Source organism: Pinus tabuliformis, chromosome 4_2, assembly GCF_031772625.1.
Source record: "Pinus tabuliformis cultivar Carrire ecotype Pingquan chromosome 4_2, CPIR1, whole genome shotgun sequence".
NCBI classification, from domain to species: Eukaryota; Viridiplantae; Streptophyta; class Pinopsida; order Pinales; family Pinaceae; genus Pinus; species Pinus tabuliformis.
Window position 1 is genome coordinate 575342780 of NC_142304.1, and position 18448 is coordinate 575361227.

At 36.2% G+C, this 18448-nt stretch overlaps 1 protein-coding gene across 1 annotated transcript; it reads left to right on the forward strand.

Moving 5' to 3' along the window:
* Positions 1–1796: 1796 nt before the first annotated feature.
* Positions 1797–16785, forward strand: LOC149170609 (uncharacterized). Its single transcript, XM_089425655.1, has 4 exons — positions 1797–1944; positions 2155–2883; positions 3196–3717; positions 16637–16785. Exons 1-4 carry the CDS (start codon positions 1797–1799, stop codon positions 16783–16785), a joined length of 1548 nt encoding a protein of 515 aa, XP_089281781.1.
* Positions 16786–18448: the final 1663 nt, after the last annotated feature.

The following is an 18448-nucleotide window of genomic DNA, read 5'->3' on the forward strand; positions in this document are numbered from 1 at the left end:
CCACAAAAGCATGTTTTACCAGCCATTTCAGAGTCTGAGCAACCATCAACCAGCGGTTGCAAGTATTTTTCACGAAATGTATATAGTCATCCATCAAAAGAAACCACTGTATCTACTCCATCAGATCAGTTATATATTCCTAAAGAGAAGCCATTTCTTACTGTAAATAAGACGTTCCGTACATATGTGTCTAATATCCCACCTGTAGAATAATTCCAGTATGCCAATCATAGATACGTCAAAGGAGGAAAATGGCCACCAAAAACCAAGTTTTGTACTTCTTCATCTCAGTCAAGACAACCACCCACAAGAGCTGATTGTGCACCACTCTTAGAACATAATTCCCAGAATCCTACTGATCTTGACCAGGTCTATCAGATAGGGAATTATCTCACCACTTGGTGTGCACATGCTGAAAATGTCCTTGATGATTTAGGTCGGCAATCAGATTTGATTAATGCAATTCTTATGCTGCTCTATGAAGAGCAATAGTCTGAGAAAGCCGCAAAGGAAGAGATGAAGAGAAGAAGACAGAAGAAAAGGGTCAAAGAAATTCATAAATTCAGATTTGACATGAGCACTCGCAATTATTGGGATAGAGAAGAAGAGGATGAAGACACAGAAGAAGCAATAACTGCCACTAGTGCAGAAGAGTCAACCTCAAAAACCTCTGGAAAATTGACCAGGGCAAAGGAAGAAGCGTACAAAGCTGAAAAACAATTTGCTTCTAAGAAAGAAATTATGACTCTTGATCAAGCAGCTTCTAAATCCCCTTCCTTTATTTTACCTTCTATAATCACCCAGAATAAAGCTCATGTGTTGAAAGAAGTCTCTAAATACCCACGTGTAGAAGAAGATTTTTATGCTACAAATTCTAGTGGGTATACTTTAGATCTTGACAATTCATCCAATCTAGGAGAATCAATCCGGATATGACCTGGTGCTCTATATCAGATGTAGGTCACCACAAAATTAGATAATCTTTCTATAATGGTCCTAGCCCAAAAAAGAATGGCCGCATTGTATATGATTGGTGGATGGGACCATACGATGAGGAAAGAAGAGCAATCATGGAAGTAGGACTGGCCACTTTAGAACTGTTGTTGAAAACACAATTTGTTCCAGAGCCAGTAGATGAGAAAAAACATCTGATAATAGACTTAAGCCATATGTAACTAAAATATTCAAAATATCTTGATCAGTTTGGTAAAGATTTCATGGAAAAAGTCTTTAAGGCGAATCTCTCTAATGACACTGCTAAAAAAATTATCATTTTTGTCTAAACTTCCAGGGAATCTAGGAGATCTTATTATGAAAGATCTAGATGTACAGAATAAGAAAAAGATCAAATATTTTGGGTTGATCTTCTTTTCAGGTGTACAGTAAGGGTTAAGTATTTGTGCTAGAAAAAGAAAGCACACGATATTACACCTAGTTCAGATGTCTGCAGAACAATGCTACCCTGGACACCCTTTAAAAAGAAGAAGAAAACAAAAAGGTATGGAAAATTTAGACCCAAAAGAGTCTCCAACCCAAGGAAGCCTTTCCGAAAATTCAAATTTTTGAAAAAGAGAAAGAAACCAAGAAATAACAATTGTTGTTTCATTTGCAAACAAGAATGCCATTTTGCACGCAAATGTCCTAATAATTCCTCTTCTAAATTAAAAGCTTGTGTTGAGATCGAGGAATTCAAGGACGATTGGTCTTTAGTTGATTAAGAAGACGAAGTTTTTGATGCATATATCTTAACAAAAACTTCAGAAGATGAAGATAATGGCCAAGATACTGTACAAAAGATGAATATTTGTAATTATTGTTCTGATGATGATGTTTATGAAGAATTGCATTATAGTGATCAGTCAGATGAAAGTGAGACAGAAGAAACTAAAGACACCACCGATGTTTTAGATGATGAGTCAGATTCTGAAAGCTTGCAACAAACAGGTAAGCAGCCGATCACAGTCTTGCCCGAATTAAATTCTTTCTGTCCTTATCAAAAGAATACTGCTGCTTCTACAAGTTTCAAAATTCCCGAAAATAATAGAATTGAAGAGCAAGCTCTATTAAAAAAGATCATTAAAACAAATAGTCTCATTTATATCCCAGTACAAGTCCAAGTCAGAAATGAATGGATAAATGTTGATGCATTCATAGACACTGGAGGATCAAATAATCTGGCTCGACCATCTTTGTTTAAATCTCTTTGGAAGCCACTCCAAAACATTCTTGTGTCTGAAACAATTGGGGGATCTGTTCAATTGACACATTATGTTGATAACATCTCTTTGAAAGTTGGGGGGAATATTGTAAAAATTTATGCTATTCAGCATTTTGATCCATCTGCCAGTTTAATGCTTGGAATGCCTTTTATTAACTCTGTGCTCCCAGTTACTATCAGTGAAGATAAGCTGATAATCAATTTAAAAAAGAAGGCTATTGCTGTGCCTAGATTATCTATGGAAAATTTTGAGGCACGAAAAGGAAATAGTCAAAATAAAGTAGGAGCAAGAAAACCTCTTAAAGACTCCAATAATTGGCAAGAAGTTTTACAATTATATGAAAAAAGAATGGAGTTAAAGAACAAACAAAAGGCATGTATTGGTCAAAATTGGTCCGTTGAGCAGATTTCTATGCATGATAAATTGTTAGAAAGTTTCTCAAACAATCCTCAACAATTCTGGACAGTAGAAAGCCCAAAGCAAGAAATAGTGACTCTACATGATAATGGAGTCAAAGGAAAACTAATTCCATGCACCCCCACAGATGAACAAGAAATCAAGAGACATATAAGTGAGCTGCTAAGTATGAATCTTATTGAACCTAGTATGTCTCATTACTCTTGTTCAGCGTTTCTAGTTAGAAACCATTTAGAAATAGTCAGAGGTAAGCCTAGAATGGTAATTAACTACAAACATCTAAATGCTATCACTCAAGGTTTTCATTACCCTTTGCCGAGACCAGAAACTATTATGCAAAAGATTCAAAATAGTAAAGTATTCAGCAAGTTTGACATGAAGTCTGGATACTATCAGATACAGATCCAAGAAGAAGATAGGCATAAAACTACCTTCACATGCCCTGCAGGTTTTTACCAGTGGAAGGTGGTACCCTTCGGCCTAAAAAATGCCCCTACATTCTTCCAAAGAAGAATGGATTTTATTTTTGGAAAGTATGATTTTATTGTAACATATATAGATGATATTCTTGTACATAGTCCAGATCTTGAAACACATCTCAAGCATTTAGAGATTTTTTTGAGTGAAGTTCAAAATCATGGTATAGTCCTTTCAGAAAAGAAAATGGTTTTGTTTCAAGACAATATAGACTTTTTGGGGATCAATGTCATTAATGAAAAAATACAAATGCAGCCCCATGTTCTTACTAAACTGTCTCAGTTTCCAGATGAATTAAAAGACCCTAAAACTATTCAGAGTTTTTTAGGTGTCTTCAATTATGTTCACAGATATATTCCGAGGTTGTCCGAAAATACAACCCCAATCAGAAAACATCTCAGAGAAGGATGGTCAGCAGAAGCTACTGCAGCAATTAAAGAGCTTAAATCAGAATGTCAGCAACTTCCAAAATTACAACCACCAGGTGACGGACTTCTGATTTTACAAACTGATGCTTCTGATAGTTTTTGGGCAGCAGTTCTTTTTGAGAAAAAGGAGAATAAAGAAGGAAAGGAAGAAGAAAAACTCTGTGCATATGCCTCAGGTGAATTCTCTCCTAGTCAAAAGAATTATTTTAGTGTTGAAAAAGAAACTTTAGCAATTTTTAATGGGATACAAAAATTTGAACTATATCTGGCGCCAAAAAAGTTTCTTATAAGGACCAAGTCTATGAACTTCAAGTATTTCTTGTCTATGAAAATTTCAAGATAGCTTGCTAGAGGAAGATTGCTCTCATAGCAGATTTGATTTCAACAACTTGATTTTGATGTTGAATGGATACCAGGCAATTCTAATTTTTTAGCAAATTCTTTAACTAGAGATATGAATAAAGCTTTTGTCACAACACTAGGAAATTTCTTCATAATACCAGGAAAAGGCCCCTAAGATGATAATTTCAGCACATTTGTAGACAGATTCAGGGTTCTTGAAAGCCATGCGAATCATTTGATAGGAGAAATCAAGAAAATTGTGGGTCTGCGTCTGAGGAGGAATCAATGGATTTGAAGATGCCAAGAATGGCAATCTAAAAATGTTGGTATGTCTTTAGTCCTAGACGCTGATTTGGTAAAGGTATACCCTTTGCCCAACATGAAGGTAAACATTTATTTCAAAAGTTTTTCAGATCTATGGTCTTCTCAATTCACTGCTAATATGATTTGGATCCCCAAAGCATTAAATTATTATCAGCTAATTGGAGGAATAGATTTTTCTCTAAGCATATATACAGGAGCTCAAATGTTGGATTTAGAAGCTATTCCAATTAAAGCAGACTTAGAAAAATATCTTTTGTCATTAAAAATTCCTGATATTTTTGAGGAACTTGAAGCATCTTTTCTCCAAAGATTTGATGAAAACTATGCTCCCAATGACACCTTTCCCCAATATGAAATTTTTGAAAATTTTGCTAATTGGGAGATTTAAGGAGTCTGCAAGAAAAAGCCATCTACTAGGACATCTCAGTGTGTCCAGAGAACCCTGCAATATCTAAGGACTTTCTCATCTCCTTGGGATTACCAGAGTTTACAATTAAGAGAAAGTATTTCTCCAAATCCTTTTTCACAGGTTTTCTATCATGAGATATCAGGAGAAATCAAGACCAGTAATAATATCGAAAGGATTAAATAGTTGGCTCTTTGGTTCAAAGAATTTGGGATGTTGAAATTAACAGAGAAGCGACAGGTTTTACAACAATTGGATGAACTACAAGGCGAACCAAAAGTTTTAAGATTCATGGTTAATCAAATAGCACTAATCACAATAAGCATTATTTCAGGAAACTGGAATAATAATGTAGTTCATATTATTAGTTTACTTCTGTCAAACAAAATCTGTACTTCAATGATTTTTGAAATGGGATGGCAATCAAAAGCATACATTAATGAAAACTGTAGATTATGGGTCCAACATGCAATTGAAACTTCCACTAACATGTTTCAGATCTTTAAGTGGGAGCTTCTAGATGGTATTGAGTTGGCAGTTCAACCTTCTCCCGCGTTTAGGAAAGTTTTTAAAGATTCCTTTCTAGATATTGATATCAGCCTAGTACCTTTTCTAAACAAGTGGGAAAAGTAAGAAGTGATGTTTACCCCACAACAACAAAACCTACACAAAATAAAAGTAAATCCGAACCAAGGACAAACATCAAAAGCAAACCTAAACGACAACGAAATAGTATCAACAGATGCCAAAGGAAAAGGTAAAATTGAGGAATCTGCTTTTCAGGACATATATGCAGATGCACAGGATCTGCATGATATCAATTAGGACAAAGAGTACTCAAAGATGATGGAATACGACTACATCAAGATGCTTGAGCAAACGGCCTTTGAAAGACAACTGTCTTCTGATGACGATGATTATGATTCTGACCGAAGTCTGAAAGGATACTGGTAGAATTATTGTACTGGAAAGATTGAGTAGACACCGTCGGTTAAAGGAAATGCCGATAGGACCCTCAATTATTTCCCCTTTGTGTCATATATTAGATGATTCCTTTAGGAAGTTATAAAAGAGAGATCAATGGAAGGAAGCCCACAAGGTTGGACGAGTGCTTCTTGATCTTGTTCTTGTATTGTAATCTATCAAGCTTTGTAATTTTGATCTTTGAATTAATATAGAAGCCTACTGGGCCACCTGTCTAAGGACAGTTTCTGTCATCCAAAAGAAATTGGAACTGTAAGGCGAAGACATTTGAAGACCCGTGGAGAGAGGTCATAGTTGTGCGCGCATGTTCGGTTGAGGAGAAGAAACCCGCTTCAGATCTGCTGTTCAATAATCTTCGAATTTGATCAAGAAGTAAGTTCTAATATCAAGGCTCTCTATTGTTGCGTTGTGTTTGCTTTGCTTAGCCTCCAGTTTTGGTGGGTCCAACATGCAATTGAAACTTCCACTAACATGTTTCAGATCTTTAAGTGGGAGCTTTTAGATGGTATTGAGTTGGCAATTCAGCCTTCTTCTGCGTTCAGGAAAGTTTTTAAAGATTCCTTTCTAAATATTGATATCAGCCCAATACCTTTTCTAAACAAGTGGGAAAAGCAAGAAGTGATGTTTACCTCACAACAACATGACCTCCAAAATGCAAATAAGCAAATTTTTTCTCTTGAACATATTTTTTGAATTTTTTGATTTCATCTTCAGAAAATAAACTCAAACCAACTATCTGTACAGAAGGACTAGAAATCTTAATTTTCAATTCAACTTCTTTCAACCAATTTTTTCGTGATAGACTAAACATAGATGGAACCTGATAAATTTCTTTTGAACTCAAAACATGTGGGTTCCAGCTCTCGGGATCGTCGACTCTTTCATGTTCAACATGATCACTTTCTATTGAGTGTGAATCACATATAAAATTGGTCATTGTTAACAAACATTAAAAGGCACATTTTTTTGTGTTGAAATGCGATCACATTTAAATTTTGAATACATTCTTTGTATTGATGTGCTTTGTTGGCCCTCGATTTTGGTCTATTTTTGCTTAAGTAAACTTACTTAATCCATATATTTTCCATCTATTTTCCACTATATCTATCCCATTTTGATGTATTTCATGTCTATTCAGGTATTTAATTTTAATTTTTCAAATTCTAAAGTTTTTATGAAAATTTGATTTCAAGTGCAAATTTTGACAGATTCAGAAATTCCCATAATAGCTATATGGATGACATGTTTGCAGGACACTTGGGCATGAGTTTGATGCATGGATGGATAGCTTGGGAACTAGGACTGAGCTAACTCCACTTGGTTCGGTCAGAACAAGCTTTATTAGGCCCATTCAAGGCTGGTCAACCATGACTAGTCACTCAGAAATCCCTAGGAAATAGGGCAGTTTTGAGATTTTATGGGATTGACCATATTTCTTGGGATGGATTGGATGAGTTCGACTTAGATAGGTGAATATGAGTAGATATGATTGTTAGAAAGATTATAGATCAGTTTGTTTCACAAAACTTCTATTTAAAGCCAAGACTTTGATGGCTTAGGAGTGTAACTTTTGTATAATTTCATGCTGAGACATTTTGGAGTTTGAAATTAATTTGAAGAACCTGTTCTACTACTATTTTGCTGTTCAATAATGTGGATGTGTGACTGAAGTTTAAGCTTATGATATCAATCTTCAAGTGTGCAAAGCAAGGGTGGAGGGCCCCCATTCCAAGCTAAGTACACTTCTTTGTTTAGACTAGTTTAATTTCCCGTAATCTGGTTATTTTCCTTGATTACATGCAAGCAGTTTTCTTATGTATTTTCAGTTTTCAATTGATAGCATTATGGTGAATGAATTATGATGGAAAATACAAAAGGTCTCTTAAGTTAAGAGCCTCCCTTCATTGATGATTTGTCCATCTTAAGCTATTGAGAGTTCATGGTTTCTAATTTCTGTTCATCAAGTAATAATTAAGGAAGAACCAAACCTCTTAAGTTAAGAGCCATTTCAGCTTTCTTTCTTTACAAAGTGAATTGGAAATTTTTAATGTAGGTTATATTTGTAATATGCACTTATTTGGTTTTTGAAAACTTGTCTTTCAAGCTTGATTGTATATAATATTCATATATAGTGGACTTGCCTCCAAGTATTACCAACCCGGACTGATAAAGACTACTTGTGTTAATTTGTGTGAATAAATTAGCTCAAAATTTTGGTGCCGTTTCCGGGGAGGCAATTATCAACATAGTCAATAGGAAGATAAGAAAAAACTCTAAAAATTTCATAAAACAAAATTAAAAAAATTAGTTACATTTCTTTTGGTCATGTTTCTTTATGCCTAGAAATAGAGATCCTAAAGGTAGATTTATTAAACAAAACCCCCCATCAATAGAGGTAGGACCATCAAAGCTAACAACACCAGTTGCTGGTAAGCCAACAATTGAGGAATTGGAAGAAAAACAAAGAACAAGACAAAGGTTAACTTTAATTGAAAGGCAAACTTTGTTAGCCTGGGAGGTAAAAAGAAAACAACCATCAACAACAACACCTACTTCAGGAAAACAAAAAGAAATTGTTAAAGAAAAACAACCTATTTTTGAATCTATAGGTCAACCTATCTTTGAACAACTTGAACCTCAAATTGACATTGAAACAATCGAAACTATGGCAGAAGAGGGACATGGATCTATTATTCTTACTCCTAAACAAAGACTTGAATATGAGAGACAACAAAGAGAATGGAGAAGACAAAGGGAGGAAGAGGAAAAGCGAGAAAATGATAGAAAGGCAAAAGAGGATAGGAAAAGACAAGAAGATGGTGGTGATCAAGAAACTACTTTTGGCTTTCCAATAGTAGATACAAGTGCAATATTAGGAGAAGATGTGAAAATGAAAAATATTCCACCTTCTGTATTGCCAAATTTTTATGGAATGTCAACAGAAGATCCTGATTCCTTTATGTTTGAATTTGACATCTTATGTAAAACATATGGATACAATGATGACACACACAAACTTCGTCTTTTTCCTACTATATTGAAAGAAACAACTTTAAAATGGGTCATGGGTTTAGGAGAGAAAACAATAGCTTCTTGGGATGATATGAGATCAATCTTTCTTAAAAAGTATCAAGCCTATTGTAGGCCTAGGGACTCAAAAGAAGATGTTTTCAGAATGACACAACAAGAGGAAGAAAGTCTAGAAGAATACTTAGAAAGATTTGCATATAATCTACAAAAATCCAAACAACACTCTCTAAATCAAGAAACCATTCGAACAATCTTTCTCAAAGGTATAAGAGATGAATATCTTGACATTCTGAATGTAATGGGCAAGGGAGATATTTCAAACTTTCCATTTAATGAAATTGCTGATTTGTGTCAAAAATATTCTAGAGGGAGATCAAAATCTGGAAAGAGAGATGTGAGTTCAAAAGCAACAAAATCAGCAGTAGGAGGAGTAACAAGAGCAGAGATAGGAAGCTTGTTAGAAAACTTCAAAACTGATCTCCTAAGTACATTAGGAACTCAGGTAGATGTTCTAAAAGAAAATAAGAAGAAAGAAGAACAAGAACAAGCTTTAGCAATCTTTTGTTCCAAATGTAGAAAGAAACATCCATTAAGAGAATGTCCTTTGGATAGTGTTCAAGTATGTGGTCTTTGTACAGAAAACCATTCAACAGAAAATAGTCTAAGGTTGAAATAATTGAAAATGAATCCAATGGAAGAAGTGCAAGGAACATAAGGTTTCTATTATGTGGCACCACAAAGACCTTGGCAACCAAGGATTCCTCAACAAAATCTACGATAGTTCCCTAAACAAAACTATCCATATCCGCCTTAAAATTCTTGGAATACTCCAATGGCATGGCAAGCTTGGCCTCCACAACAATATCCAAACCAACCTGCACAAGGATGGAGAGGATATGGTTATGGAAACCAGCCACCTCAACAATACCAACAACAATATCAACAGCCATTTCCATATCAACAATATCCACAATCCATGCCATTTTCGCAACAAAATTCTGCATATCCGTTATCCATGCCATTTCTGCAACAGAATTCTCCACCACTACTAACACAAACACAACAGCTACAGCTACCTTCAAACCAGCCCAGACCAACTCAATTACCAGCACAATCAGTGGAAAATCCAAACACTAAGATGGATAAACCTGCATACAATGTACAAAAAGCAGCATATTTTTCAACATATTCTAATTCTTCCCACAAATGATGTCCATTTAAGGTCTGGAAAGGTGCTTACAAAGGATACTTCTCCAATCATAGAAGAGCCAATTGAGCAAGGAGAACAACCTGAAACATCACAATTTGAAAAACAAATTCAAAAAGGAAAAACTATTATGACTCAAACACCACCTTATCCTAAGAGGTTAGTAGAGCAACAAATAGAAACAAACCTTCCTGAATTTGATATTTTGGATGAATTGAAAAATGCTTATGTAAAAATTCCTTTATTGAAAGGGATAAAAGAGATACCAATATATGCTAAAACAATAAAGGAATTATGCATTAAGAAAATTGGTAAAAAGAAGAAGGATCCTACTACAATCCAAGTCAATGGAAAATTAGCGAACCTCATGTCAACACAAACAGTGGTAGGAAAATATATTGATCCTGGTATCCCTATGGTTACTATTTCAATAAATAATTTCTCAGTTCCAAACACCTTAATAGATTTGGGAGCCGCTATAAATGTAATGATTATGGAGGCAATGAAATATCTGCATTTAAACAACATTAGATCAACTTCTACAATTCTAGAGTTAGTAGACAGATCTAAAGTTGTACCAGAATGAATACTAGAAGATATTATAGTCTCTTTGGATTCATGGGAGTATCCTGTTGACTTCCTCATCTTGCAGCCAAAAACAAATTTGGGAGGACATCCTCTAATCTTAGGCAGACCATGGTTAGCCACGGCTGATGCCTTTATAGGATGTAGATCTGGAAGTATGACAAATGAAAAAATTACAAGGTGTTGCAATTAGGCTACTACTAGCCAACAATCCTCAAAGATTCCAAGGCATATGTCAAGCGGTGTGATAGTTGCCAAAGAATAGGGAGACCAATAGTATAAGATGAAATGCCACTCAAACCATAAGTTCTAATAGACCATTTGAGCAATGGGCTCTAGATTTTGTGGGACCAATAAAACCACCATCAAATGGCAAGAGGTACATCTTGGTATGTACAAATTACATCACTAAATGGGTGGAGGCAAAGGCAATCACAAAAGCAACAGAAAACATAGTGGTCACCTTCCTCTTTGAAGAAATATTTGTAAGATATGGCGTGCCTAGATAGATTGTAACCGACTAGGGAGCACAGTTTACTTCAAAACTAGTTCGGGATCTTATGGAAAAATATAAGATAAAGCACCGGAAGTCCACACCATATCATCCTCAGGAAAACGGACAAGTGGAAGCAATGAACAAAGTCCTAGAGAACATAATGACCAAAACAGTACAGTTGAACAGAAAGGATTGGTCAGAAAAACTAAGAGATGCACTATGGGCATACAGAATCACATGGAAAAACACAACTGGATTTAGTCCATACCAGTTAGTGTATGGAAAAGAGGTCTTACTGCCCATAGAATTTCAGATACACACATATAAATTGGCAGCCGAACTAGGACTAGAACTATCTAAAGCACAACAGCAACGGATAATGGAATTAAATCAACTAGATGAACATCGCCAACAGGAAATAGAACATACAACATTGGTACAACAACAACGAATGAAATGGCACGACAGATTCATCAAGAACAAGACATTCAACAAAGGAGACTGGGCATTACTGTTCGACTCCAAATTCAAAGATTTCAAGGCCAAATTCACAACACACTAGTTAGGGCCATATGAGATAGAGGAAATTTTTGATAATGGAGCTGTTCAAATCAAGACAATTGACCAGGAGTCTACATCATTTTTGGTAAATGGACATAGGCTCAAAGTTTACAATAGGCCTATTAACAAAGAAGAATTCATGAAACAACTGATACAAGGAACAAAATTGGAAATAATGGCACAACAGAGCCATCCATCTTCCAGTAATCCAAAAAAAAATAAAAAAATATTGTTTGCTAGTGAAAACCAAGAAACTGGCACCAAGCAAACAAGAATTCATAGAGGAAAACCAACTCGTTTTGGACTGTATGAATTCACACTTTCTTGTTCTACTTTTATCGCAACTTTTTTTTGCAGGAAATCCTCCACAAAATCATGACTTGAGGACAATTCAATAAACAAGCAAGGGGGAAGGTCGCACAAGAAACTTAGTTGTGCAGTTGAAATTGATGACGGAACTTGTATTATTCACGGTTGGGACCTGAAATATTTTTGCAACCAATGTCAGTTGGGACCTAAAATATTTTTGCAACCACTGTCAGTTGGGACCTGATTTTTTTTTGAAATTGATGACAGTCAGGGACCTGAAATGTTAGAAAACGACATGTATATATTGCATGAATCTGAAATGATATAAAGCATGTATACATTGTATGACAGTAGGGACCTGAGTTGTTAAGAATTAATTGCAGAGGGACCTGAAATATTAGCATAAACATGTACATATTGCATAAAAGTGTGCATGACAGTTGGGACCTGAGTTATGAAACAATTGCAGAGGGACCTGAACGACAACCAGCAATTCAAGAACCAGAACCAATGAAGAATGTAGAACAGGAAGCAGAAATAAACTCTATGTTTCAATCTATCTAAGACATTTTATCAGAAGACCTCATCCAGTTTGTCAAAGAACAATAGACATCATCCAATATTATCAGGGAAGTACAAGTATAGTAAGTACACAATTTTGCTCTTGTAAATTCAATTTTTTTTTAGAAATTTTTAGTCTTTGTTAAAATTGAGATTAGTACCTGAAGTATATATTTTCCATTACTTCCACCCACTATCCTAAGTATCATCTTACATTTATTTATGTATATCCTATAACCCTCACATCCCATAACCTAAGTACATCCTATATTCATTTCATATTCATAACCTTAACCCTAAGCCTATACCCCTAAGTATTTTTCCTCAAAGAAAAAAGGGATCAAAAGAGAATGCAATATGATGGTACCTGCACAAACAAATCAAACATTAGACATGGAGATAATTTTAAACATGACCTAGGTGGTCATTTTAAAATTATGAGAAATATTTAAACAAGGAAATATATGCGCATTTTGTAAAAGAATACAAAAAGGAAATGTATTAAGCATAAAACCTTTGAGCGCATAACAAAAGTGGCAAACTATGCAATGATATTAGGCGGGGGGGATATAATTACAACGAGCTTGCAACCATTGAAACAATATGATTTCAAAATACATGGTTCATATTATAATGAGGTCGAAGTCGTGGGTAGTGGCAAGAACGCAAATGAAGTTATGATGCACCCAACACATCATAAACTTGCATGGAAAGGTGGCAGAGGTTGATGCGTTCAACAATTCAATGGATGGTGTGTTGGCAAGGCCGTGAACGGTATAGAAGGACAACCACCACCCACATACAGACAAGCTTGAATTCAAATCATGGAAACAGTCAGGGCATAACAATGTAACGGTAGGTTAAAGGACCAATATGCAGGCATCACCCAGTAAGATGTGCTTACGGCTTACTTAGTCAGAGCACGGTAAAAAAATTGAAAACGGTCAAGAAACTTGAAGAACAAAACCTTTGCGCCTCTCAAAACCATTCTGTCAGTTTCTAAACGCATTTGTTTGCCATCATTGCCCTTAAGAGCTTAGGAGAATAGTGGCGAAAGCACTAACCATTTTGATAGAGGAAGCGAGGGGAAAAACATAGCTGAGACTGTGGAGAGATAAGTAGGTAAATTAACGGAGATAGCACAAGTTGGTTGCCCAGAATCTCGTGAAAATTTCAGGTAAGAGGAGATTTGATTTGCTTCCATAAGATCGCAAAGGTGAAGCCAGGATCACAATCAGTGAACTTTTTATAGGAACTACCTGTCATATAAATGTTTATGTATCTATTTATGCCACCAGTCAGCACGCTAGGGCGTTGAAACGAAGGTTGAAGAGATATGGATAATATGGAGTGCCACTAAAACAATCCACGAGTCCAGTAGGTAGCCAGGTAAACACCGCAAAATCGCCATGACTTCAGAAGGTTATAAATGCAAGGTTCAGATAAACAAACAGTGAAGTTAATAGAACTAAGGATAAATGTTCATGCATTGTCGATGAAGGGTATGTTCATAAAGTGTTAATTGCATAAACTAAGGTTTATGAATAAGAATGAAGCAGGTAACTTGTGTAAAACAAACAGTTAATTACACATGTGCGTACAATCAGGCAGTTTGATCAAATCCTAGTTTGATGCATGAAAATGGGTAAATGAAACAGAGTATTTGGGTCTGTCTTGTGCGTTTTTAATACACAAATAGAGTAGGGGTTTGTATGAGCTATTGAATGATGAACATAAGAGTTTTTTTATAGTGTTGTTATAACCAAGGCAGCGTTGAAAACTAAAAGATTTCGGTTATATACAGTGCTGAAGATTAGGCTTGCATGATGATTTATACAGAGAACAATGAATGAAAAATTATGCTAATGGAATCCTGGTTTGCATGGTGAATTATACAGAGAGCAGAAGAAAAATGCCCTGAGATTACATTAAGAAACACAAAATTATGATATGATTATTTTGTTTTCTTATGTATTTCTATTTCAAAACATAGTATAGTTTTTTTTACAGAGATATATGAGGTAGAATGTTTGAATGTTTGAACAAAACAGGGTATTAAAACAGAGACTGTGTTGCTGCAAAAAGAAAAAAACAGAGGCCAAAGTAGATTGAATTAAGTTGTTGAACAAGGCAGGTAAGCTTCTCTGACTTGAAAAATTTATTTTATGAAACAATATTTGTTATTTGTCATTACAAAGGATGAAGTTAATGACAACAGAGGCTTATATTCAATGGTTTATAGAAACAATGACAACAAGGATAGAGCCAAAGTTCCAAATAGAAAACTGGAAGAAAGAAACCATAGAGAAGCTATATCAAGCAGGACTGATAGGATTTTTGCAAAGATTTAGTGGCCACAGTGAAGAAGTAACGAGGGAATTTATAAACAATTACACCCAAGAACAAACAAGGGTAGGAAATGTAATAATTCCTGTGACTCAGGAATTCCTTTCACAAGCACTGGACCTCCCGATGATAGGAGAGAATTATCATAAAGGCTTGCATTTCAAGGAGAAAGCGTGGACTTTCTTCCTTGAAAAGAATAGAAAGGGAACCTTTGACAGGACCAAAGGTATACCAAGGGAATGGTTCAATGAACCATGGGGCGAACTGGTTCTAATTATACAAAAATTCCTTACATGTGATAGGGGATATAGTGTTGCACATCTGTATCACATCAGACTCCTACAACACATTAAGGGGGAGGATAAGATTAATCTGCCATACTTCCTCTTTAGAAGCCTCCTAAAGATGATAGAGTCAGTAAAACATGAACATAAGCCCAGAGAAGCACAAATTTATCACCAGGGGTTGATAAAAATCTTGGTTGAATATCAAGTAAGATCACAGGGGATGATTTGGAGGGAATTCATGAGTCAAAACCAGTACAATGAACAAGTCAATGAGGGACAGAACAAGGTAGAGCAGGAAACCAGGGGGATGATGAGCTCACCTTTCTATCCTAGGACTAGAGCCAAAAAGCAAAATAATACAGTCATGCATGAAAATGAAGTGTCCATCATGTCCATTCCTAGGAGGTTTAGAAACAAAAGTCCAACTGAGATAAATAGCAAAGAAAAAGAAGTTCAGATAGTAGACACATGTTCAACAGAAAAACAAGTAGAGGATGATATTGAAAAAGAAGCATTGGAGAGAGATTCCTACTATGATGATGCAACAGTAGCATCATTAATAAAAACTACACAAGAGCTTGAAAAGGAAATAAATTTGGGCAAGATTAGGGAGTTAACAGACCAACTGGAAATCAACAAAAACTTGGAAAAACATTTGAAAGAAGAAAACAAAGCAAGCAAAAATAATAATGCTAGGTTTGTTAAAGAAAATGAAAAATGAAATGAAGAAATAGGAAGGTTGAAAAGAAAGAATGATCTATTCTCCAAACAGGCATTCAAATGGCTAAAAGAAAAGAATATGTGGAAGGCTAAGTATGAGAAGCAAAAAGTTAAGGCCACTTTATACAGAGAAGGACATGATACAGGTATGGACTATTTGATAAAAACAACACAAAAAAAAGCATCAGAGACATGAACTGCATCCACAGCAGGGGTTAGGAGATCAAAAAGGAATAAGCAAGCATGAGGACATGCTTGATGATCAGCAAGGGGGAGATGTTGGCCCTCGATTTTGGTCTATTTTTGCTTAAGGAAACTTTTTTTTTTTGTTGACAAATTCGGTTGCTTTTATAAATCTGAAAAAAAAGGGGAGACTGAGCTCCTGAAATACATGCTGAGGTGCCAAAAAGAGCCAGGGAAGAAGGAGTTACAACTTAAACAAAATTCCTCCTTAATCCTGCCTTTTGGGCTTCTAAATACCAAATACCAAAGGTAAATCCTAACAAACTGTAGTAACAAATAACAACATTTACAAAGCATATCAATCTATATTATTGTGGCTGATGTGTCGAGCAATGGACTCTTTATATTTGTCGTCGGCGCCAACTTGCTTCAAGCTTGACGAACTTGTTGGAGCTACGTTTTTCTTTTATGCTGTTCCTTTTGTGTTGCATTTTCTGCTGTTCCTTCGGGAATTTAAAGCCAGCGAGCATATCAGGATTGCTGTAGATTTGGACAGAGCACGCCTTATAGTTTCGGTCAGGTGTCAGCCTCAAACGATTTGTCATTAGTTAAGAAAGAGATCAGGGGAGATAATGAAAGGATTCTTTGTTGTTGCAAAAAAATATTTCCTTTGGTTCTGGTACAAGCTTGACTGGCGAGCTTGTCTGCTTCTCGGTTTAAGGTGCGAAGGACATGGAAAAAATTTAACTCCCAGGTTTGGCTGATCATGCTTTGACATCTGCTGATGATTTTCTGTATATGGATATTGGAAGGCTTTCTCTTGCTGTTCATGAGACTAATGATAATAGCAGAGTCCCCAAAAATCCAAGCTTTCCTGATTCCGTGGATTTGAAGCTGGAGTAAGCTTTGATAGAGAGCCAGGGCCTCTGCCCCTGCAGCTCCCGGATTAGACTTGGAGGCACCATCAAAGAATATGATATGAGTGTTGCTTTTGTAGATCTAATCAGTGAATTCACCCTGCTTTAATCTTATTTTCCAGTTATGACCGAGGGTGTTAGAAGAGCTGTTGTAGGTAATTGCTGGAGAGAGGATGCCACACTTGTCTATTAGATTTCTGATGAAGTCTCTCTCTTCGTTACAGAAGCTGGCCATATCGATTTTATTTAGATTCTTGGCAGCTATGGTTTCTATTGCCAGACTTTTGGCTTTGCTACAAAGATGTCTGGTTAAAGTCTCCTGGTCCCTGAAAACCTTGTGGTTTCTTGCAATCCATATTTTCCATAAGAGTGCGTATGAGAGGGCGTCCCAGACCCTCTTGGCAATGCTATTTTTCTTATTTTGCCAGGGATAACTTTTCTTCCAGATGCTTAAGGCTTCGCCAATGGACTAATGTGAATTCCAGGTGAAAGAGTCAAAGGGGGCTATGCCTTTCCAACAGGAGATGGCGAAAGGACATGAAATGAAGAGATGCTGCATGGTCTCTTCAGCTTCATGACAATTCGGGCATCGGGAGGGACCCATGATACCTTTCTTTTGCAGATTTTCTGAGGTGAGAGTCTTCCCTTTTAAAAGGGTCCACATGAAGAATTTAACTTTGGGGATAGCTTCAGCTTTCCAGATTGCTTTCCAATACGTCCAAGGAGAAGTAGGGTGATCCCTGTTGCACAAATAATTGTAGCCTGCCTAAATTGAGTAGCTTGAACCTGTAGGGTCCCAATGGAAACCGTCGACACCATTTTTAGATAGAGGCACGATGTTATGGAGATGGATCTGGAAATTGTTGAAGGCTTCTTTGAGATGAACATGGATGGGAGGGAAGCTCCATCCCTTCCACGCCTGTGAATCTATATCCCAATGTGAAATTTGATTTAAGTGGCATAATCCCTTACTTTGGAAATAGAAGATGATTGGTTCCATACCTGGGAAACTGCTGATGGCTTTGTTTCCCATTATCTTATTGCTTCCAATGTTGATTTTACTGCCACATTTGGGAACCATTGAAACGTTTTGTGCCATAAAAGAGATAGCTTTTTTGCAGAGTTTCCAAATATCTGTGCTGCTCCTTACAGGTATTTCACTTGTTAGCAGTTGCTGCCTTGGACTGTTAAGATATTTGACCTTGATGACTTTTTTCCACCATGCTTGCTGCTTCTCTAACAATCTCCAAATAATCTTGCCACCAAAGGCTAAGTTAGTGAACAATGGAGATCTGATTCCAAGCCCGCCTTTTTCCTGGATTTGGATAACTTGTTTCCAACTAACCAGGTTATATTTTTTCTTATCATTTTTTCCACCCTGCCATAAGAAATGTCTGAGAATACTCTCCATTTTATGATGAAAAGAAGTTGGCGCCTGAGCTAAGGAGAACTGATATAAAGGAAGAGAAGATAGGCCTGATTTTAGGAGCACCATACGGCCAGCTGGGTTGAGTCAGAAGGACCCCAGTTGTGGATTTTCTTTTTCAATTTATCAAGCATTTTGTCCCAGATTTCAGCTCTAGCACGACCCATGCTCACTGGCATTCCCAAGTAACTAAAGTGGTCCCAACTTAATCTGCACAACACCC

What these genes read in the sequence shown, in the direction of transcription:
- LOC149170609 (XM_089425655.1), top strand. Translation starts at nt 1,797, where the DNA reads ATGAATATTTGTAATTATTGTTCTGATGATGATGTTTATGAAGAATTG. An exon ending in CCATTTAGAAATAGTCAGAG is followed by an intron (nt 2,884 to 3,195) that starts GTAAGCCTAGAA and finishes TAACATATATAG; the next exon opens with ATGATATTCTTGTACATAGT. An exon ending in ACTCTGTGCATATGCCTCAG is followed by an intron (nt 3,718 to 16,636) that starts GTGAATTCTCTC and finishes TTTAACTCCCAG; the next exon opens with GTTTGGCTGATCATGCTTTG.